The sequence below is a fragment of the Oratosquilla oratoria genome, chromosome 9 (assembly GCF_046742065.1).
Source record: "Oratosquilla oratoria isolate Oo_2021 chromosome 9, ASM4674206v1, whole genome shotgun sequence".
Lineage (NCBI taxonomy): Eukaryota > Metazoa > Arthropoda > Malacostraca > Stomatopoda > Squillidae > Oratosquilla > Oratosquilla oratoria.
In genome coordinates this window covers 59,048,106-59,071,342 of record NC_134785.1, presented here as the reverse complement: position 1 = coordinate 59,071,342, position 23,237 = coordinate 59,048,106, and the positions used below count along the sequence as shown (strand labels likewise).

The 23,237-nt window shown below is 42.1% G+C and overlaps 1 protein-coding gene across 5 annotated transcripts; it reads left to right on the top strand.

Annotated features, from left to right (window-relative positions):
* Positions 1-1,040: 1,040 nt before the first annotated feature.
* On the top strand, positions 1,041-23,172 carry Sec24CD (COPII coat complex component secretory 24CD). Of its 5 annotated transcripts, XM_076190603.1 has the most exons (11): positions 1,041-1,104; positions 1,841-1,930; positions 5,847-5,864; positions 6,498-6,664; positions 15,234-16,206; positions 16,240-16,915; positions 18,743-18,893; positions 18,996-20,117; positions 20,288-20,569; positions 20,712-20,975; positions 22,258-23,172. In XM_076190603.1, the coding sequence occupies exons 1-11, from the start codon at positions 1,065-1,067 to the stop codon at positions 22,396-22,398; spliced, it is 3,924 nt and encodes a 1,307-aa protein (XP_076046718.1). In that variant the 5' UTR covers positions 1,041-1,064; the 3' UTR covers positions 22,399-23,172. The 5 variants fall into 5 exon arrangements, with proteins under 5 accessions (XP_076046718.1, XP_076046716.1, XP_076046717.1 ...); XM_076190601.1 differs by having other exon boundaries at positions 15,234-16,915; XM_076190604.1 differs by having other exon boundaries at positions 1,056-1,169; positions 15,234-16,915.
* The last annotated feature ends 65 nt before the right edge of the window (positions 23,173-23,237 follow it).

Sequence of the window (23,237 nt, the reverse complement as noted above, 5' to 3'; positions counted from 1 at the left end):
ATTACATAACTACAGGGAGCGTTGAAATACCTCACGGGTAACTTTTGTCTTTATTGTACATATCAACACTTCTTTCTCACGATGTAGCTGTGAAATGCACTTTCACTGCATTCTTCCTTATGGGGAGTGAATAAAGATGTTCTATGCAGCAAATATTCTATAGATTTTGGTGACACTCCATACGGATTATAGCCACACAACATCTTGTTATTCTTGCCTATTAACATCCACTCAAAGAATAGTCACGCTAACCCTCCCTCCCTTAAATTTCCATTGCAACACCCTTTGCCACCTCTCATACTTTGCCTCAATCTCCAATTGTGTCATCCAAGATGCTGATTATCGGCGACTAAGTAGCCTACACTCCATCCCTCTTCTGGATGGCCGTGTATAGTAAATTTGTCAACGTATATATCAAGATCTAAATAAGATCTTGGTATATATATGATTGAAAACGTATCCCAGTGTATGTAAACATTATTTGTACTGTGTCGAGATGAATGTATACACGACGGATTCTTGTATGTTAAAAAACTGCAATATGTTTGTTGAGCTAATGCAACTAGTGAATTCATATATAGATTTGTATGCATGACTAAACGCACGCATGGCTACGTTGTATTTTACGGTACTTAGCAAATATACCATATTGTCAAATAATTCCCAAATCATCGTTTTCGTGTCCTACTTTTTATGGCCCACCAAAATAGACGCATCAAATGTTGTATATATCCTCTGAACAACTTTATTGATTATTTCTGTTTCTCGTAATAAATGAGTGACAAAACTTCATGGTATATACCTTTACATTTATTGCATTCATATCTTTACATACTTACGAAGGGTGAGACCCAAACATCTAAAGAAATATAATATTTCTATATTAAACACTGTATTGATTTCTTTAATGGGTATCATGTCTTACCAAAATATGGTCGCAATCAATCACATATTATCGCTTTATATTTTCAATTATTTAATTAAAAGAAAAATTTGGATCCTGAGATAAAGACGGGGTACGACTGTCTTGTGTTGGCAATTCTGACGTGGCCGGACAGTCGCGCATGCGCAGAAGCGCTGTACGTGGCAGAATAGAGCCATCAGGTGATTGTCACTTGAGGTTATACTTTCTACAACTTGTGGCGTTTTCCTGTGGTATTTCTGAAATGGTGCGCACAAAAAACAAATCAAGTTGATAATGGGTGTTTGTCCGGTTTAAGTGTCACATATAAATTGGTTTCCTTATTATTGGAACTTTCTGGCACCCAAGAAAGTATTATTGTTTTGACAGCAAGGGTTTGTAGATGACCTGTTTAGAAACTCGTATGGTGTATATCTATCCCTATTTCAGTGGCAGTTTCGTGTCATTGGCTACAAAAATTGTGCATCTGTAGGCGTAAAATAGTAGTACTCAAACCAATAATACCAAAATATTAACATAAGATGACCATTGACCATATCATTGCATAGACCGGGTTAGGAAAGTGATCATTGGTGAATGGAGGTACAGTATAGTGAAAGAATGTTTCACGGTAAATACAGAAACCTGTTAATATGATCTTGCTCATTACATGGGTTAGTTATACCATGATGAACGGGGGACAAGTTGGCCCAGTTCTGCTACAGTTACTGGTTCGACATTGAAAATGTGAAAACAATGATAAAATCTGTTGTCAGTATTGACCTTATTCAAGTTATTGGAAGATTATTTGTGTATGCCCCTGTAGATGTATTACAGCAGTTGTAGTTAATGTTTTTCATTTGTGATGATAATGGTTAGCATAGGTACTGCTGCATGTCAGTTGGATGTCTTTCTATGCAGCTCTACCTTTGATTACAGATTATGCAGCGATGATGCCATCTCAGCCACCACAGCAGATGATGCCCCCACCTGGCACCATAGGGGGTATGGCTCCACCAGGAATGCAAGGTGAGAACAAACATTCGCATTGTAAATGACCTTACGATAACAGGACAGAAAACCATAGTTATGATAGTATAGGATTTGAATGGACAAAAGTTGAAAATAGTGTATATATGAGACAGAGAACAAGATAACAAGTGGGGTGTGTATTATTGTAATCTTTAGTGTTGATATCTTACATGCATAAGAACGTAGTTTCATTAACTTGGTTATTTTTTATATCTGGTTTGTTAAAATTTGTTTGGTAATTAAAGATTAAGGAGACAGGTCTACTATATAAATGAAAAATATTAAGGACAACAAAGTATTTCCACCTTCACCACGTTACCTAGTTCAGTATTTCAAGCATATGTTTCAAATGTATGAAGTTACTAATTATAATGTATGGTAACTAACATTGCAACTAGTTTTGGAAAAAAGACAACACTGTATTTAATTAGGTTAAGATGAGTATTGCATAAATCCAAAATGTTGAAATTTTACTGACAGTGATCCAATATGGCCACCAAGGTACAGTGTGGTGAAAAACAAAACAAAAAATAAGCATTACACTTATCATTTGTGACCTTTTTCTTTGTCTTTGAGTCCAGCAGAGTAATTGCAGCATCATTGCTTGCAGCCAGGGCTTGAAATACATTGTCATATTAATAGGAGACATTGATTTTGAATCATGTGCTGTATACTAGCTGTAATCTATTATCTTGAGATAGAAATTAGTGTTTTCCCTTACATCTACACTGAATTTGTACCATATTGTGAGTGGGTCTTGGCATTAAGCATTAGTGCAGGAAATCACACACTGCCATACTGTAACAATCTCTTCTTGCAGTTTCAAACCTTTCTCTTTAATTTACATTTCAGATGATATGTTGTCAAATACTCTCACCAATAGACTTTGTTCTTGCAAATTTCATAAAGAACCCCCCTCCTGTTATTCCAAGAAAGTAAGACACAGAATGTGGGTGCTGAATAGTAATAATTTTGGTAAATGATTAGTAACACCTTGATTGATAGGTTTATGATGGAATATATAAATGATTGAGAGATAATGATATGCCAAGGCTTGCCAGATGTTAGTGTACTTGTGTAGGGAATCTTATTGACTAGTTGCTGAATGTGTTACTCTGCATTTGGTGCCTGAAGCTTATGGTTAGTCATATTAGTAGCATTGAGTGACACTTTGACAAAGCCTGATGTTAGATATATGATAGTGTTTAGTCAATTAGATTTAGATTAAGGTGGTACTAGGGGCTGATGCTCTGCTTTATTCTTAGAAGTTGAATGAAGAGGAAGCCTAATGTAAAGCTTTGGAGGCAGTGATAAGTCAAGGAAAAGTAACATTAGGTCACCTGTTGTTGTAGTTTTGTTAATGTACAGCCCTGTAGTAGGTAGTATTGGTCCTTGGGACCTCCCATAGCTCCTTCTGGGAGGAAGCATTGAACTGTTGTGTTATTCGAGTCTGGGCAAGTCTTTGTTGCAGGGTAAGAGGAGAAGTGTAGGCTGTGGCTGACACCGATTGTAAGTCTTCTGTAGAAAGTAGGGGTAGGGGTAATGTTTTGGTGCCGGTTCTGAGCATGTTTTGATTGAGATGAGGGATTGTAAGATTTGAATATGGTTGCCATGCTGATGCTTCCTCTAGCATATATCTTGCAGGACTACCTCCAGGAGGTACTTATTGCTGGTCCTATAGGTATGTGAAATAGTACTGGGCTTAACATGGGTTATACATGCCTGGTTAAGGTACAATAGTGATGACAACCATTGTTGGGATTGCTTGAATTAGGACCCTTTTTTGGGCACCCATAGAAATACTTTGAATTTGAAAAAAATATATTTTTTAATCAATTTGAAAGTATATGACCATTTTTCACTTGAGCTCACTAATGTGGTGCTATGTTACACCAAAGTTGTGGCCTGTAAGGAAACCTCAGTTGTAACGTGGGAAATCACATTAATCCTGTAAGGAATGCATTGCCAGCTGGGCTCATGTTTTGCAACTCGGGAAAAGTTTTAAGGTCTTTTATGCTGTGATACGTGAGAGGGAGTGGGTGGGGGGATGGGGGGTGAAGGAGTATGCGTGAGAGATAAATTGACACATCCAGGAGGTGCCACGATTAGTGGGAGTGGAGTATGTTGGGGATGGAATTGGTGGGAGTGGTTTTTATGCCTTTGTGAGGGGGAAAAGCCTTTGGTATATGTAATTCTTCATCATTTCTTCCTTTGTCAAAACTGCATGTAAACCATTTAAACAACCAAAGAAATACTGAGGAACATGAATATGTACTATTTATTGTACAAAAATGCAAAAATATAGGTATATATATTTACAATGCGAAATGCAATGACAATGGAAAATGACTCGAAATGCTAAAAATATTTATAAAAAATATATATGCCAAGAGCTTTCTCCCCCAAATAAGGGACGTGGCAAAGTCAAAAGCACATACATACTCCGCCCATTCCACCCCCATCTGCCACCCTTTCCTCCATCTCTTCTTAGCTCCTCATGGATGATGGGTCAGCCCTGTATACCGCCCTTTGCCCTAGATCAGAAGCAGTGTAGTAAGATGGTACATCCACAGGAAGGCTGATTCACTTAATTGGTGACCTCCCCTCTCCTTTCATGCAGAAAAAGAGAAGACTGGGAGAAATCCTTTTGGGCTGCGTCAAAATATCATCCACACATAAGCACCCCCTTCCCTCCCTTCCTTGCATAACAGTATCATCCATACAAAGTCCCTCACCACTTATCCCCATCTCCTTCCTTCTCCATTCCTTGCTTAACAGACATTCTTGCCCAATGCCCCCTTCATCCCAACCATCCATCTCATCCTCTGCCTTCCACACCTCTTTTACTAATCCTTCATCATTCGTTCTTCCCATGTGTTCAAACCATCCCAACAATCTTTCATCAGCCCTATCTGTCATCTCCTTTTCCACTACCACTCTCCTCCTCACCTCGTTTCACGCTATCCAACGTAGTAACCCCTACCATACTTCAGACATTTCATCTTTAGTATGTTTAAACTTTTCCTCTCTGCCCCTCTTAAATTCCATGACTACCCCATACAATACTGTTAGCACAACCACCTCTTCATACAATCTCCTCTTTGCATCCATTCCCAGATGCCTATTTCTCATGACACTGTTCAATTCCTTTGGGCATTTACTTGCTTCTCTCAATGTGCAATTTACTTCTACCTCCACTCCTCCCTTTCCTGCCACATGCTATCCACTTCCTCCAGCCTCTCTCCTCTTCCAACTTGCTGCCCTTTGTACATCTCATCACCTTGATTTTACCCAAATTCATTTTGAATTTTTTCCTATCATGTACCTTTCCAAACTGTCACTGACTCCTTAATCCCTCCTCTGACCCTGCCACTAATGCAGTGTCATCAGCAAACAACAAATGGCTCACCTCCCACTTCTCTTCATTTTCTTTAACCATCTCCATTCCCCTGTCTGTTACCCTTTTCTTGACCTGCACCACCCCATCCATGTATGCATTGAACAGCCATGGTGACATGACACATCCCTGAAGCAGTCCCACCTTTACTTTTCATCATCATCATCATCATCATCATCATCATCACCATCATCATTATCATCATCACCATCATGGTGCCTGTAACCCAGTGAATAAAAAAGTCTGGCCTAAACTTCATTTAGGTGAATACAGGTGTGGTGGAATTGTAAACATTTAACTCTTCAGTGAGTTATTTAATGACATTTCTCCACAAGCTTTTTTTTCTTCTATGTATTAGATAATGTATAGAAAAGAATTTTTTTTATTTGCAAAATGAGGAATTATCTAGTTTGATAAATGTTTGGATGGAATGTTGAAAATTTTTGAGATGTCACACATGTTGAAGGATTTCAGTATTGAGAAACTAATGGTAATTACTTGTTTTCTTTTATGCAGCATATGGACCTAAAGGAAGTAGGTTGCATATGAAATATATTTGTTGATTGACTTAAGATTTAGAGGGTACAAATAATTACATTGGGTTATGGTGGCACTTGAAATAATTCCGAGTTTATATATGGTGTGTAAAAAGCATAGTAATCACTTGTACTTACACCAGTAGTGCTCAGTCCTTTTTTGGATGAAATTTATTTTCAAATATTTTGAAGTTGATTCAAACTGCTTCACACAATATGCTCCCTGGAGTACCACAGTATATACTGTAGATAATCCAAAAGCACTAGTTGTTCAAAACAATACAATAATGCAAATGAATATATTAATGCATGTATTGTGGTGGTGATATGCATGTTCAAAATATGTATGTGTGGTTGTGTGTGTGTGTGTATATATATATATATATATATATATATATAATTACCAAAATTTCATGGATGGGAAAGACAAACTAATTAGAAAGGTGATTTTAATTGATTTATTATCATTATTATTATATACGTATCTATATATATATATATATATATATATATTTTTCCCAAAAGTGAGGGTACTCTTATAGTAAAAAAAATTGGTAACATACATTTTGTAAGGAAGTGTTATTTGTACATTATTATTCATCTTGATACTTAGTTGTGAATTAATTTTCAGGTGGTGGCTTCAGACCAAATGGGCCAATGGCAGGGCCACCAGGAGGACCACCAGGAGGACCACCCCCTGGACCACCAAGAGGTCCACCTCGGGGACCACCTACACAGCAGATGGCTTCCATGAATCTAGGCCCACAAGGAGGACCCCAGCCGGGGGGTCCAGTTATGGTAAGCAAAATAGCGGATATAGAGGGGGCACTGGTGTAGAATTAGGTGGATAAAGTTTGATAGAAGTGAATTTTGTTTACCTAGACATGCTCAGTAGGGTAACAAGGTACATTCCTGTAGTAACCCACACATCTGGTAGATTGATTATATATGTTACTGGATTGCCACTGTGAGCCTATGTGCCTTTCATACCTTGCCTTGAAAGTGGCAATTGATGGTGCTCAATCCTGGTTGTGAATTGGTTCTCTCATATGGGTGTTCTCCAATGGGTTGGTCGGTCCAGTTTCGTACTGTCTTTTGAGGTCATTAGTACATAGGTCGAAGAATCTAATGTTGGGGACATCATCAAAGCAATGGAATATCTTGTAGACCTCGGGTGTATATCTGCTCCAGCGTTGACAGACCAAGAGCCAAATATCATTCCTTGTGAAGTCCCACAGCTTGGGTACCAACGTAGTTGCTCTTAATTGGACATTTTCCTGTTGTTTGATATCTACCAGATGTGGCAACCAGCACTGGGCCCCATTGTTGAGTTTGCGTCGGACCAGTGCCAAGTTGATGGAGCACAAAATCTTGCCATTAGTGCATATGAAATGCTGCTTTATAACTCCTAGCCTGCTGTTGGCTTCAGTATCAACCTTGTACACATGCCTATGTGCCTTTGAATCTATAAATACACAAATTCTGAGGTCTGTCTCTTCCGAGGGCTGTATTGTTGGGGTGAACAGACAGTTGCGTCCCAGATTTTTGCATAATGGGTTAATTGCAAAGATGATGATAGATTTAAATGTTCAATACACTAATGGATTAATGTTGTTCAAAAAATATAGAATTTAAAGTTGTAATTGTAGATTTAGAAATGTATATACTTAAAGAAATAAGGAATTAAATGCTATAAATGAATAAATGATTAAAAAAATAAGGAATTAAATGCTATAAATGCATTACATACATAAAACAATGGCTTAGCTCACTGGCTGAGCGGGTTAGGGCGTCATTACTTGTGGCGAAGGTCGAGGTGAGGGTGGTTTGAATCCTGCCACCAGCGACATTGAATCAAGGGCATGGTTCATTAAATTCCATGCTACAAAGTCCTCTGTGAGAGGCACCGTCCTAGCCTCCTGATAGGGGGTGTGTGACGTTAAACCATATCATATCATTTTTCCTCTTTACAAGGGAGATGGCCAAAGTCAAAGGCATAAATCCAGCCCCACCCATTTCATTCCCACATCTCCACTCCCTTTCACCACTCCTTCCTCACTCTTTTCTTGGCTCCTGGATGACTGGTCATCCCTGCATCTCAACCACTGCCCTGAGTCAGAAACAATGTAGCAAGACACAGTATTTCCATATTGAGGTTGTTTTAATTAATTAGCAAAAAAAAACAAAAACAAAAAACCTCTTGATCAGAAAAATAGAAAACGGTGAGAAAACCCTTTGGGCCATGTCAAAAGATTGTTCACACCCACTCTCTTCCATGCCTCGCAGCATCATCCATGCACAACCATTCTCCACTCATTCCTATCGTCTGTCGTCTCCCTTCCATCCTCAACAGACATTCCCCTCTTTCCCATTGCCCTTTTTATCCCATCCATTCGTCTCATCTTCGGTCACCCCCTCATGTTCACTCCTTCCACCTCTCCTTCCACACTTTTTACTAATCTTTCGTCACTCATTCTTTCCATGTGTCCAAACCATCCCAATACTCTTTGATCAACCCTATCTCCCAACTCCCTTTTCACCCTTGTTCTCCTCACCTCCTCATTTCTTGCTCTGTCCAGCCTAGTAACTCCTACCACACTTCTCAGGCATTTCATCTCAAACACATTTAAACTCTTCCTCTCTTATATTCAATGTTTCTGCTGTCAGCACAATCGTCCCTTCATACAATGCCCTCATAGCATCCATTCTCAAATTTCTATTTCTTGTTACAGTTTTTAATCCCCCAAGGCATTTACTTGCTTTTCTCAGTCTACATTCTACCTCCACCTCCACTCCTCACTTTCTTGCCAAATTCGCACCCAAGTATCTAAAGCTATCCACTTCATTCTCTCTCCCTTAATACTCGCTTCCAATTTCCTGCCATCCTCTCCCCTTGTACATCTCATTGCCTTAGTTTTAACCACATTTATCTTCAACTTCTTTCACACACCTTCCCAAATTCTGTCACTAACTTCCTTAATCCCTCCTCTGATCTTGCCACAAGTGCAATGTCATCAGCAAACAACTGGCCTACCTCCCACTTTTTTCCATTTTCTTTAACCACTTGCAAACCTTGGCCCATTACCCTTGCATTTACCTCTTGCACCACCCCTTCCATGTATAAATTCAATAGCCAAGGCAACATAACATGTCCCTGGGTGAAGTTTCACCTTTACCACAAAGCATTCGCTCTTTCCATTTCTAATTTTAGCACATGCTGTACTGTATATATATATATATATATACCATATACCAAAGGCTTTTTCCCCCTTACACGGGGGGTAGCCAAAAAGAAAAAGGCATAGAAATCACTCCCACCCATTTCATTTCCCATATATTCCACTCCCCTCCACCCTCCTTCCTATCTTGGCACCTCCTGGATGACGGGTCATCCCTGCATCCTGTCCACTGCCCTGGGTCAGAAGCAGTGTCGCAAGACACAGCACATCCACAGCAAGGCCGCTTCATAAATTTGGCGACCCCCCTCTCCGTCCCCTCATGCAGGAAAGGAGAAGACGGGGAGAAATCCCTTCGGGCTTTACTACTATAGTAAAAAGTCTTGACGCCTCTTATCAGCTTTCCTCCTATCCCATATATCTGCAATACCTCCCACAGCACCTTCAAAAATCTTATTCAAACAACCCTAACCTGTCCTAAATGCACACTGTTCTTCAATTACTCTCTCCTCTCCATCGAAACCCTTCCATAAGCCTTTCTAACTACACTCAACGAACTGATCCCTCTGAAACTAGTATCCTCACACTTGTCCCCTTTTCCCTTGTGAAGCAAAACTATACAGGTTCTCCTGCAGTCCTTAGGCACTCTACCCTCTTTTACTTACATATACCAAAGGCCTTTTTCCCCCTTAGAAGGGAGGTACATACATATACCAAGGCTTTTTCCCCCTTTCAAGGGAGGTAGCCAAAAAGGGAAAGGCATAAAAGCACTCCCACCCATTTCATCCCTAAATACACTCCACACCCCTCCCACCCTCCCTCTCATCTGAGCACCTCCTGGATGACGGGTCATCCCTGCACCTTGCCCACCGCCCTGGGTCAGAAGCAGTGTCGCAAGACACAGCACATCCACAGCAAGTCCGCTTCATTTAATCGGCGATCCCCCCCCTCTCCGTCCCCCCTTGCATATAAGGAGAGGACGGGGAGAAATCCCTTCGGGCTGTGTCAAAATTTACTCACACATACTACCCCACCCCCCACCCCCCCGCCCATTCCTCCTCATGCAATCACATCATCATCCATATACAACCATTCTCCACTCACCTCTGTCTTCCGTCCTCTCCCTTCCTTCCTCAACAGACATTCCCCTCTTCCCCAAAGCCCCCTTCCTTCCTCAACAGACATTCCCCTCTTCCCCAAAGCCCCCTTCACCCCATCCATCCACCTCATCCTAGGACGTCCCCTCATGTTCACTCCCTCCACATCTGCCTTCCATACCTCTTTTACTAGTCTTTCTTCACTCATTCTTTCCATGTGTCCAAACCATCCAAATATTCTTTCATCAACCCTATCTCCCAGCTCCTTTTTCACCCCTGTTCTCCTCCTCATTTCTCACTCTATCCAGCCTAGTAACCCCCACCATACTTCTCAGACACCTCATCTCAAACACATTCAAACTCCTTCTCTCTTCTTCTCTTATGTTCCACGTTTCTGCCCCATACAGTGCTGTTGGCACAATCACTCCTTCATACAGTGTCCTCTTTGCATCCATTCCTAAATGTCTATTCCTCATTACACTCTTTAATGAGGGAGGTAGCCAAAAAAAAAACCAAAGGCATAAAAACCACTCCCACCCATTCCATCCCTATCACACTCCACTCCCTTCCACCCTCTTCCCTCTTTTAGACAAACCTTGAACAACCTCGCCAGTCAGTCCACCATCCCTGTACCCATCTAACCCAGGTGCCTTACCTGCTCTCATCATTTTAATAACTGCTTTTACCTCATCTTTGCTTATTTCTTCTTTTTTCTTAAGGCTTTATTGCCTTATAAATTGGAGTTAGATTTACCCCCTGTCTGTAGTGAGGAATTTCACCATTGTCCACAAATGCTTGGAGGATAAATGTGAGGGGTTTGTATAGCAGATCTGCAGAGGTCTTCAACATCAAAAGTGAAAGACCATTTGGTCCCAGGGCTTTGCTTTCATTGAGATGAATCAGGAGGCTGTGTTCACCATCCTCTGTGAAACTTGTGCTGTGGACTCTGGTCATTGTCGTCGTCTTCAGGGAGTATGGGGTTAGGCATATCCATCTGTGCCATTTTCCTTTTCTTCTCTGCTTCACTCACTTCCCCTTCTTCCCTTAACTTCCATCCAAAACTCGTTTTATTACTTTAAAGGATTTGTCATAATCCTCCCTCATTTTAAATCTCTCCTCTTTGTATCCCTTAATCTTGTCTTATCTCTCTTCTTATTTTTTTGTATCTCGTATGCTTCCTGATTCCTACTTTCCAAGCAATCCCTAAATGCTTGCTTTTTTCCTCTTCTAATACATATCTTCACTCCATCATCCCACCATTCACTCCCCTTCCTTCTGTTCTCTCCCGTCCTCCATGTTCCATGTGCTGTCTTTCCACACCTTGTCACTTCCACATGTACATTTCTCTTCCACTCCCACCACCACTATCCATCACCACCTCCCACACTTCTTTCAGTTTCTCCTGCTCCTCTTACTTCTTGTTTAAAAAGTTTACTCAAAGCAACCTCCCTGCCTTCTGCCCCTTTCCACCTTATCTATCCTCAACTCTCAACTTCCACCTCAGGGGACAGGCAAAAAGGAAAGTATACTCAAGAAGGTGGAGGAATGGAATGGGTGGGAGTGGTTTCTGTGCCTTTTTCTTTTTGGCTATCCCCCATGTAGGGGGAAAAAGCCTTTGGTATAAGTGGTACAGAACATTTTTTAGTAGGAACAGCATAAAGGGTAGATAGTTGTAGTACAAAAGTAGCATCATTCCTCTAGTGGGGAATTTACTGTTAAAGACAAAATGATGTGTGACTCTAATCCGTGTGGTGCCCGAAAACGGTCCTTAACTATTTCAGTAGAAGTCAAATTCTCGCACACAGCATTGGCTGCCATATGCACAATACATCACATTACTGGCTTTATAAAATATAAAGTCACTGCTGTATTACTCAGTCTTTTACTCAAGTAATAATAAACACAGAAAACATGATCAAGCTAGTTCACAGAATGCAGAGGTAACTCGTGTATAACTACAAAATATTTGTAATCAAGACGCTGATGCTGGCATCCTCATGTATCTCGCATCTCATGACGCCTATGTAGGCGTCATCACACCAAAGTGGTTGACTGCATGCTACTGTGTAATTTTTACTGTACAACAACATGCAGTCAATACAGGGAGACAAGATAACTGATATTATGACATTGCGTGATTTTTTTTTTAAGGATGTCACCGATTAAATGAAGTGGCTTTATTGTGGATGTGCTGTGTTTTGCTGCATTGCCTCTGACCCAGGGCAGTGGGCAGGAGATGGGTATGACCCTTCATCCATGAGGAGCTAAGATGAAAGGGAAACAAAGGTGGGAGTGGGTGCATGCCTATTGACTTGGCTACCTTGGTTTATAGATATACTTGATAGTATAAAGTTGGACAACTGTTGAGTACCTGCTTGTGTTGGCCCAGTGAGACATATGTTGGAGAATTACATATACATGCTGATCTTCCTCAAAGCCCATCAACATTCTTACCTCTGTTGGTAGTAGTTCAAAGTATTCTCTTCAAGTTTGACTTCTTTCCTCATAAGAACGGACAACTTTTGACTCCTATGAGCTAATGCCATGGAAACAAAACCCATAATGAAACGACACACAAGGAACCAATGATGGTTACCTGTGTGTGATAGTCTGGCAAGATGGACAGAGAAGCTGCCCATTTTCAAAACTGTCAACATCCTTGCCTCCATCAGGAGGTACAGTCCTGACACTTGGTCTCAAACTGTTTCTAACACCTGGTAAGGGGGAAGAAGCCTTGGTATATGTATGTAACACCTTTTCACACATGGGGAGAGTTGGCAACTGTTCCTCCTGCAGCTTTCAGCCCATGACATAGAAACCATTAAACACTGATACAACAAACAGTTCAAAATTTCTTCTCAGAGATACGTGGGAGGTCGTTAATGTTGCTAGCCACTGTGGTGTTGCAGATTTTCCACTTAGTGAAACTTGAGGTAACAATTGATTGATACATCGCAAACAGCAATCCAGAATTTCTTCTGGAGAGGTCTCAGAGGGTTCAAGGGATGTTGCTAACTACTTTGGGGCTGCAAGTTTCCAGTCTGTAAAACTGAAGCAACATTTGGATGAAGCCCAAACATGGTATGTGTACATTTAATATAACTTTTACCAAGTTTGCTCTGTTGTCTATAATTGTTTTAAATATGCAAGAAGTTTGTGACAGAGTTTGAGAAGGTGTGTGAAAGGAGGAAACTGAAGATAAATGTGGGCAAAAGTAAGGTGATGAGATGTACAAGGGGAGAGAGTGACAGTAGGCTGGAAGTGAGTATTAAGGATGAGAAACTGGAGGAAGTGGATATTTTCAGATACTTGGGTGCGAATGTGACAGGAAAGGGAGGAGTGGAGGTAGAATGTAGATTGAGAGAAGCGAGTAAATGCCTTGGTGGATTAAAAAGTTGATGAGAAATAGACATCTGGGAATGGATGCTAAGAGGAGGTTATATGAAGGAGTGATTGTGACAATAGCAATGTATGGGGCAGAAACATGGAACATGAGAGAAGGAGCTTGAATGTGTTTGAGATGAAATGTCTGAGAAGTATGATAGGGGTTACTAGGCTAGATAGAGTGAGAAATGAGGAGGTGAGGAGGAGAACAGGGGTGGAAAAGGAGCTGGGAGATAGGGTTGATGAAAGAGTATTAGGATGGTTTGGACACATGGAAAGAATGAGTGAAGAAAGATTAGTAAAAGAAGTGTGGAAGGAGTGAATATGAGGGGGCGTCCTAGGATGAGATGGATGGATGGGGTGAAAGGGGCTTTACAAAAGAGTGGAATGTCTGTAGAGGAAGGACAGGAGAGGACAGAAGATAGGGGTGAATGGAGAAAGGTTGTGTATAGATGAGGCTGTGATGCATGAGGGGGAGTGGGTGGGGGATGAGGAAGTATGTATGAGAAAAATTTTGACGCAGCCCGAAGGGATTTCTCCCTGTCTTCTCCTTTCCTGCATGAGGGGACGGAGAGGGGTGGGGGTTGCCGAATTTATGAAGCAGCCTTGCTGTGGATGTGCTGTGTCTTGCGACACTGCTGCTGACCCAGGGCAGTGGACAGGATGCAGGGATGACCCGTCATCCAGGAGTTGTCAAGATAGGAGGGTGGAGGGGAGTGGAATATATGGGAAATGAAATGGGTGGGAGTGATTTCTATTGACGAGATAAACACCATATGAGGACGGAGCCTTTATTTGTACGATGTTTCGCTTATTACAGCTTTTTCAAGTACAAGTTGAGATACAAATGCTTGATTAAATAAGGGGAAAGGAGAGAAAAGGGGGGGAAGGAAGAGGAGGAGGAGGAGAAGGGGGGGGATTGGACACTGGGAAAGGATGAGATGTGATAAAGTTTACATCGGAGAAACGTCACACGACCTGAATACACGAATACGTGAACACCGTTACGACGTCAGGCATGATGTCACCACCAATGTATGTGTGACACATAGAAACAAGGAAAACCATCTTATGGACTGGAAGAATGCAGAGCTGCTGATACGGGAACCAGACAAAATCCGCAGAAAGTGTTTAGAAGCAGCAATCATTCAAGGAACGAACACTATTTAACAAACCAGGGACATGTTTAACATCTCGCCTCACATTATTCCCCTAATACCCATGGCCAGCAAAATATTAAATATCTAAACCACCCTTTGTGGACATTTTGCCCACAGACGTTTGGGCCAGCATTCTCATCCTTTCCCAGTGTCCAATCCCCCCCCCCCCTTTTCTCTCCCCGTTCCCTCCTTTCCCCTTATTTAATCTCAAGCATTTGTATCTCAACTTGTACTTGAAATAGCTGTAATAAGCAAAAAATCGTACAAATAAAGGCTCCGTCCTCATATGGTGTTTATCTCGTCAATCTTGTCGGCAAACTGCCACTTTTAAGGAGAGTGATTTCTATGCCTTTTTCTTTTTGGCTACCCCCCGTGTAAGGGGGAAAAAGCCTTTGGTATATGTATGCAAGAAGTTTGTACTTTTGTCGCATGGAAATACTTCCTGTTAATGTTGTACTTTTGCTTTGATGATGATATTGGAGATATTTCAAATAAATACATTTATTCGTATGTTTATTGTTTTGTTAATAATTCTATCTCTGTCATTCAGGGTTTAAAACCAGGACCTCCAGGTCAAGCACCCCCTAATTCTATACCAAATGGCATCCATGCTGCTGGTCCACCCAAACCACCAACACCGTCACCATCTCCAGGGTTGGGAATGGGGCCACCTAGACCAGGGGGTCCTCCTGTGTCTGCGGCTCCACGAGGACCTGTTCCACCAGGAGGAATGGCACCAAGGCCAGGAGGACCACCTCCTTTTTCAGCTGCAGGTCCTCAGCCAACCATGCCACAAAGGCCTGTAGGACCCCCACAGGGGCCAAGACCAATGACATCGGGTGCACCTCCTGGTCCAGGGGCACCACCAGGTCGGATGCCAGCTCCTGCTGGATTACCACCACCTGGGGCTTCGCCTAGTCCACAACCACCATCTGGGCCACCAACACCTATGGCTCCACCAGGTCAAATGCCACATTCCTCAGCACCACCCCCAGGACCAATGCCTCCATCCACAGTGACACCCCCAGGCTCAGTGCCTCCTTCAATGGCACCCCCAGGCCCAATGCCACCCCCAGGCCCAATGCCACCTTCCTCAATGGCACCACCAGGCCCAATGCCACCTTCCTCAATGGCACCACCAGGCCCAATGGCACCTCCAGGGGCAATGCCGCCTTCAATGGCACCTCCAGGTCCAGTGCCTCCTTCATCAATGGCACCCCCAGGCCCAGTGCCTCCTTCATCAATGGCACCCCCAGGCGCAATGCCGCCCTCTTCAATGGCACCCCCAGGTGCAATGCCTCCTTCATCAATGGCACCCCCAGGTGCAATGCCTCCTTCATCAATGGCACCTCCAGGTTCAATGCCTCCTTCATCAATGGCACCTCCAGGTTCAATGCCTCCTTCATCAATGGCACCTCCAGGTTCAATGCCTCCTCCATCAATGGCACCTCCAGGTTCAATGGGACCCCCAGGTGCAATGGCACCTCCAGGCCCAATGCCTCCTTCCTCCATGGCACCACCAGGTGCAATGCCTCCTTCCTCCATGGCACCACCAGGTGCAATGCCCCCATCTTCAGGAGCACCACCACCTCAAATGGCACCACCAGGGCCAATGCCTCCACGGTCAATGGCGGGACCGGGTCACATGCAGCCACGACCAATGGGTCCAGGATCGATGGGACCCGGTCACATGCCCCAGGGGCCAGGAGCTATGCATCAAGGAATGCAAGGAACTCCAACTCTTAATGGTGCCGGAGGCCCACCGCAAGGTGGCATGCAGAATCGTTACCCTGGTGCTCCTGGGCAAGGGGGCGGCTATCCTGGAGGTGGATATCCCGGTGCAGCTCAGGGACAGTCAAGAAGACTTAATCCTGATGACATGCCCAGTCCTTTACAGGTAACTGAGGAGGATCGAAGGAACAGGAGTGGGGACTTCATAACGAGTCTTAAAGGGCAGGTACCTCCGTTGGTGACTACGAATTTTCTCGTCAAAGATGGAGGTAATGCCTCTCCTCGTTTCATGCGGTCCACCATGTATAGTATCCCTGCCACTCCAGACATGATCAAGCAAACTTCAGTACCATTCAGTTTGGTTGTTAGCCCCTTGGCAGATCAGGAACCTGGAGAAGCTCCTCCATATCAGGGGACGGTGCTCACAAATGGACCAGTACGATGCAATCGATGCAAAGCTTACATGGGACCACTGATGCAGTTCATTGATGGTGGGAGGAGGTAGGTAATTTTATGTTTTTTTTATATTGCCATGAGGCTTAGGATTGTATCCATGGCAGGTATACATACATATACACATGCTATATAGGTACGAGTCTTTAGGAATCAGTAATGGGTATCTTCTTGTGGTAGTCCTGCAAGATGGATGGTGCAGTTTACCATTTTAAAACCTCAAGGATCAGACACTGTCTGTAGACTGGGATTGGGATATCGATTTCATCAATCTCGGCTTTATTTCTTACATGGAAAGTTGAGTCATTGGCTGCTCCCTTCCATGTACCGCTTTTAACTGGTGATTAGAAACAGACCCACACCAATACAACAGACAAGGGTTCAGAGTTTTGTCCTAGAGAGATCCATGGGAGGGCCTAAGAACTGTTGCTAGTTGCTGTGAGGAAACAATTTATTGTTAAGAGCTTTGGGATGGGGAAGTAGTTTGAATAGATTAGTGTTGGTGATAGAGTTGCTCATTGGGGAACCTGTTTATCTTTTGGTTCCTATAGGTCAATTGGTCCTTTGACCCATGCCTCTTACAGGGGACCCACGGCTTCTGAGCAACTGGGAATGGTTTCAGTTAGCAGAGTGGGACCTTATGATATGAACTACATACATACATATACCAAGGCTTTTTTCCCCCTTACCAGGGGGGTAGCTAAAAAGGACAAGGCACAAAAACATTCCCACCCATTTCATCCCCGAAAACACTCCACACCCCTCCACCCTCCCTCCCATCTTAGCACCTCCTAGATGACGGGTCATCCCTGCACCCTGTCCACTGCCCTGGGTCAGAAGCAGTGTCACAGGACACAGCACATCCACAGCAAGGCTGCTTCATTAAATCGGCGACCCCCCTTCTCGATCCCCCCATATATAAAGGAGAGGACGGGGAGAAATCCCTTTGGGCTGCGTCAAAAATTTTTGCTCACACACACTACCTCACCCCCATTCCCCCATCCAATCCACCTCATGCATCACAACATTTTCCATATACAACCATTCTCCATTCACCCCTGTCTTCTGTCCTCTCCTGTCCTTCCTCAACCGACATTCCCCTCTTCCCCAAAGCCCCCTTCACCCCATCCATCCATCTCATCCTAGGACGTCCCCTCATGTTCACTCCCTCCACATCTGCCTTCCATACCTCCTTTCCTAGTCTTTCTTCACTCATTCTTTCCATGTGTCCAAACCATCCTAATACTCTTTCATCCACCCTATCTCCCAGCTCCCTTTCCACCCCTGTTCTCCTCCTCACTTCCTCATTTCTCACTCTATCTAGCCTAGTAACCCCCATCATACTTCTCAGACACTTCATCTCAAACACATTCAAGTTCCTTCTCTCTTCCTCTCTCATGTTCCATGTTTCTGCTCCATACAGTGCTGTTGGCACAATCACTCCTTCATACAGTCTCCTCTTAGCATCCATTCCCAGATTCCTATTCCTCATTACACTTTTTAAACCACCAAGGCATTTACTCGCTTCTCTCAATCTACATTCTACCTCCACCCTTTCCTGCCACATTTGCACCCAAATATCTAAAACTATCCACTTCCTCCAGTTGCTCTCCCTTAATGCTCACTTCCAGATTACTGCCACTTTCACCCCTTGTACATCTCATCACCTTACCTTTACCCACATTTATCTTCAGCTTTCTTCTATCACACACTCTCCCAAACTCTGTCACCAGCTTCCTCAATCCCTCCTCCGATCCTGCCACAAGCGCAAGAACTAAGTGAAGTATATTACTGATCAAGTGAATTGTGTAAACAGAGAATAGTAATACATGGATTGTAGAGCATGTAGCTTGATCACGTGTATTATCTTTACAGGTATCAGTGTATGCTCTGTCGGGCCTCAAACGAGGTTCCAAGTGAGTATTTCTGCCATCTAGACCAAACTGGACAACGAACGGATAAATTCCAAAGAGCGGAACTTTGTTTGGGAGCTTACGAATATGCAGCTACTCCGGAATATTGTCGAGTAAGAAGACGGGATAGAATAATGAAATAATGATTATAAATTTTGTTATACCATGAGTTTATCTGGATGATGAAAGCTACAATTGATTTATTCATTTTGCAGGACAAACAACTCCCTAAAGAACCAGCATTTATATTTGTAATGGAGATGAGTCAGCTGATGATGCAGAGACGTGTGATTCCTTTACTATGTCAGAATATGAGGTCTATTTTAGAACACTTACCTATAGATATTGAGAATGGTCAACCCATGGAAAAGCCAACTATCAAAGTTGGATTTATAACATATGATTCCAATGTACATTTTTATAAGCTCAATGGCCAGGCTCCAGAAATGTGTGTTCTCTGTGACAGGGAAACCATGTTTGTCCCAGTTCCAGATGGTATATTGTGTGATGCTGAAGAAGTTGCCAGTAATATTGACAAGTTGATGGAATGCATTCCCCAGAACTTCCACAATACTCGTGAAAACTCGGGGGCTCTTGCTTGTGCGCTTCAGGCTGGAATGTCTGCTTTACAAGCTTCTGGTCGTGCAGGCAAACTGTTTGTGTTCCACTCATCTTTGCCTCAAAGTGAAGGTGGTGGAAAGCTAAAGAATCGTGAAGATCGTAAAACCCTTGGCACAGAAAAAGAGAAGAATGTTTTGTCACCAAATGGCATGTTTTATAATAATTTGGGACAAGATCTTGTTTCTGCTGGATGTGGAGTAGATCTTTTCATCTTCAATGATTCTTATGTAGATTTAGCAACCATTGGTCAAGTGACTCGCTTAACTGGTGGACAGTGTCACAAGTATACATATTTTCAAGCAGACAAAGATGGATCAAGATTTTTACAAGATCTAAAAATGAATATAAAGAGGAATATAGCATTTGATGCTGTAATGAGAGTAAGAACGTCTACAGGAGTGAGACCCGTAGACTTCTTTGGTCACTTCTTCATGTCTAATACCCAAGATATAGAAATGGCTTGTGTTGACTCTAGTAAAGCCATTGCTATTGAAGTTAAACATGATGACAAACTAACGGAAGAAGATGGAGTATACATACAAGCTGCTTTACTTTTTACTTCATGTTCTGGTAAACGTCGCCTCCGTATTCTTAATCTAGCACTAAATGTATGCAGCCAAATGGCAGACCTGTATAAGAACTGTGATCTTGATACAATGATGAACTTCTTTGGTAAGCAATCTATTATGAGATTGCTAGAAACAAATGCAAAACAGGTAAGATTTTTTGTTACAAGCAATTTTAATAGATTGAAGTATATATCTATCTTTTAATAGCTTGTAATTTTCATTGTCATTTGAAATATTTCATACTATATTGGAATCCAAAATTAGTTGGTGGAAGTAATATCCATGACTTGTATTTGTATATTTCAAATGCATTTCAGGTGAAAGAAAATTTGATAGCCAGAACTGCGCAGATCCTTGCATGTTACCGTAAAAACTGTGCCTCACCATCGTCTGTCGGCCAACTTATATTACCTGAACTTATGAAACTTCTCCCTCTCTATGTCAATTGTTTATCTAAATGTGATGCAGTCAGTGGAGGTCAAGACTTAACGTGTGATGAAAGATCCCTCCACATGTATTTGATGTCTACCTTTGACGTCTCAGCAAGTGTATGCTACTTCTACCCAAGGCTAGTGTGCCTGTCAGATGCTGACCCACAAGTAAGATATTGAAACTAGTAGTTGCACATGGGCGTGTCCTACATGATGACAAACTAACAGAAGATGGAGTATACATATCACTAATATAGGAGAACACGTCTTCAAGCTTTGTTACATTAATGTCTATTTTTTTAAATTTCAGGATACAGAATTACCTCCAGTTGTAAGGACTTCGTATGAAAAGTTAAGAAACGATGGGGTCTTCCTTCTGGAAAATGGAATAAGCATATTTATTTGGGTAGGGTCCTGTACGCCACATGAGTGGATGATGGATGTGTTTGGAGTGAGTGCCCCACATCAGCTGGACCCTGTAATGGCAGAACTTCCTGAACTTGACAATCCATCATCGTCAAGAGTCCGTGGAATCATAGCAAGTGTTCGCGGCGAAAGAAAGAAGCACCTAAGGGTATGGCTTGTTTGCATTTTTTTCCCCACAGCTTTTCCACCATCTTTATATGGGGTTCCTGTTGTATTGGCCTTATCTAACCACTCTGATCTTGCACACTCTTTTCTTTAGTCCCTTTCTTGTGCAAGTATTTAATAATAGCATCGTTCCACCTGAGTTTTGGTCTTGTTTGGCTTCATCCATTCACTTCCATGTTTGATTTTCTTAGGTACCACAATAACCCGCCCCTTGGTACTCTGCAATGTACCCATGCAAAAACATTCATACAAACACTTATCACAAAACAAACATTTCAGTACAATGAACTGTCAAATTCAATACTTCACTGAGCTCACCTAGAAATCAACTTAGCAGAGAAATCACTTTAAAGATGAGAAAAAGTTGCATTAGCACGTCTATATTCAGATCATCAGCCTAAATTAAAACTGTACCAACACAGCCTGCAAAAGTCAGATTATCTTAGAAATAACCACTACACAGGAGATACAGAGCACATCTTAATACAGTGCCCTACACTCGCACCTTCCTGACAGCAACAGAAAATCACTGAGTGATTTGTAAGCTGAACTGGTGGCTGTGACCAGCTTCCTTGGAGATGGAGGTCTCTTTTAACAGAGAACCAGGACAACAAATTGATTCTCTCGAGTCTTCTTTAATCATTACATCCCAATATCACTGCATCCTGATCTCTTGCATTAATTATTTATATTAATTTTAAGAAGTGTTGTGAGAAATGGATATTTGGGAATGGATGCTAAGAGGAGATAGTATGAAAGGGTGATTGTACCAATAGTACTGTATGGGGTAGAAATATTGAACATGAGAAAGGGAATTTGGATGTGTTATAGATGAGGTGTCTGAGAAGTGTGGTAGGGGGTTGCTAGGCTTAGTGGGGTGGGGAGGAGAGTAGGGGTGGAGGGGGAGTTGGTGGGATGGTTTTGACACAAAGAGATAGAGTGGAGTGTGGAAGGCAGAGGTGGATGGAGTGGGCAGGAGGGGGTAACAGAGGGGAAGATGGATGGGGTGAAGGGAGCATTGAGAAAGGGGGATGCCTGTTGAGGAAGGAGAGGGTGGAAACTGGTAGGAGTGGAGAAAGGTTGTATATGGATGATGCTGTGATGTGTGGAAGGGAGCGAGTAGGGAATGTAATTGTGCCTTTTGATTTATGCTCTCTTCCTTGAAGGGGGAAAAAGCACTTGGTATGTGTATGTATAATTATAAAAAATGCTAATACCTAATTTACCTTTGCCAAGTTTCTATTTTATAAATTTTCACCCAACAGATGTTTGTGGTTCCACAACAAGGCAAACATGAGATGGTAATGCGAAACTACTTGGTAGAAGATAAAGGTGTATATGGAACACCCAGCTATGTTGACTTTTTGTGTCATGTCCACAAGGAAATCCGAGCAATACTGTCTTGAGATTTGAGCCAGCGCTCCCCAAACGACCCAAGCTCTTGTGCCAGAGTCTCTCAGGCCCCACAGTATCCTGGGGTTGCCTACACCTATCACAACTGGCACTAAAAACTACTTTCAGGATCCATTTATGTACTATAGAAAGTACTAATACCTTGATCATTTGCAATGTTTTTGTTGGTGGCATGTATGATGAGCTGCGAATGGGAATTGACTTTGTAAGAGTTGGGTTTTGTGAAGTTTTATATTTGAAAGGTTGTGTTTCACCATCTTCCTTCAGGGGTGGCGCGGCTTCTTTTCTCAGCATTTTCATATTATTCTGTTTTGTATACATATTAGACCATTTCCAATTATATCCTTGGTGCAAAACAAATACCAGCATCTTATTTTAATGTGTGAATGGGAAAGATGAATGGGCACAATTTTGATGTGCCAGTCCTATCATATATAGTTATGTAGAATTAGAGGAAAATATTTTATTTCTAAATCTAATTGTTATAGGTACATTGCTTATTTGATATTTTCTATTTTAAAAAAGAACAAGGCTATAAATTAAATATGTTTAGTTGTTATGCCATACAAGACAGTATGAATTGAGAGTTGAAAATTATGGGTCAATTCTGTGCTTGGTGTGAATACTGTTGTGGCAGAGAATGGGTTGCTTCTTGTGACCATACCATACCCAAGGATGCTTATAAGTTTTCCAGCAAACAGACCATGTTACAGACCAGTTACAGTTGGAGTTTTGTTTAATCTAGTTTAATATAACTTTGGCTTTGTTATCGTGTTTAAATTTCCCTCAGTTTTTTTAGAGTACCGTATCAAATGTAAAGATGAAATAAAAG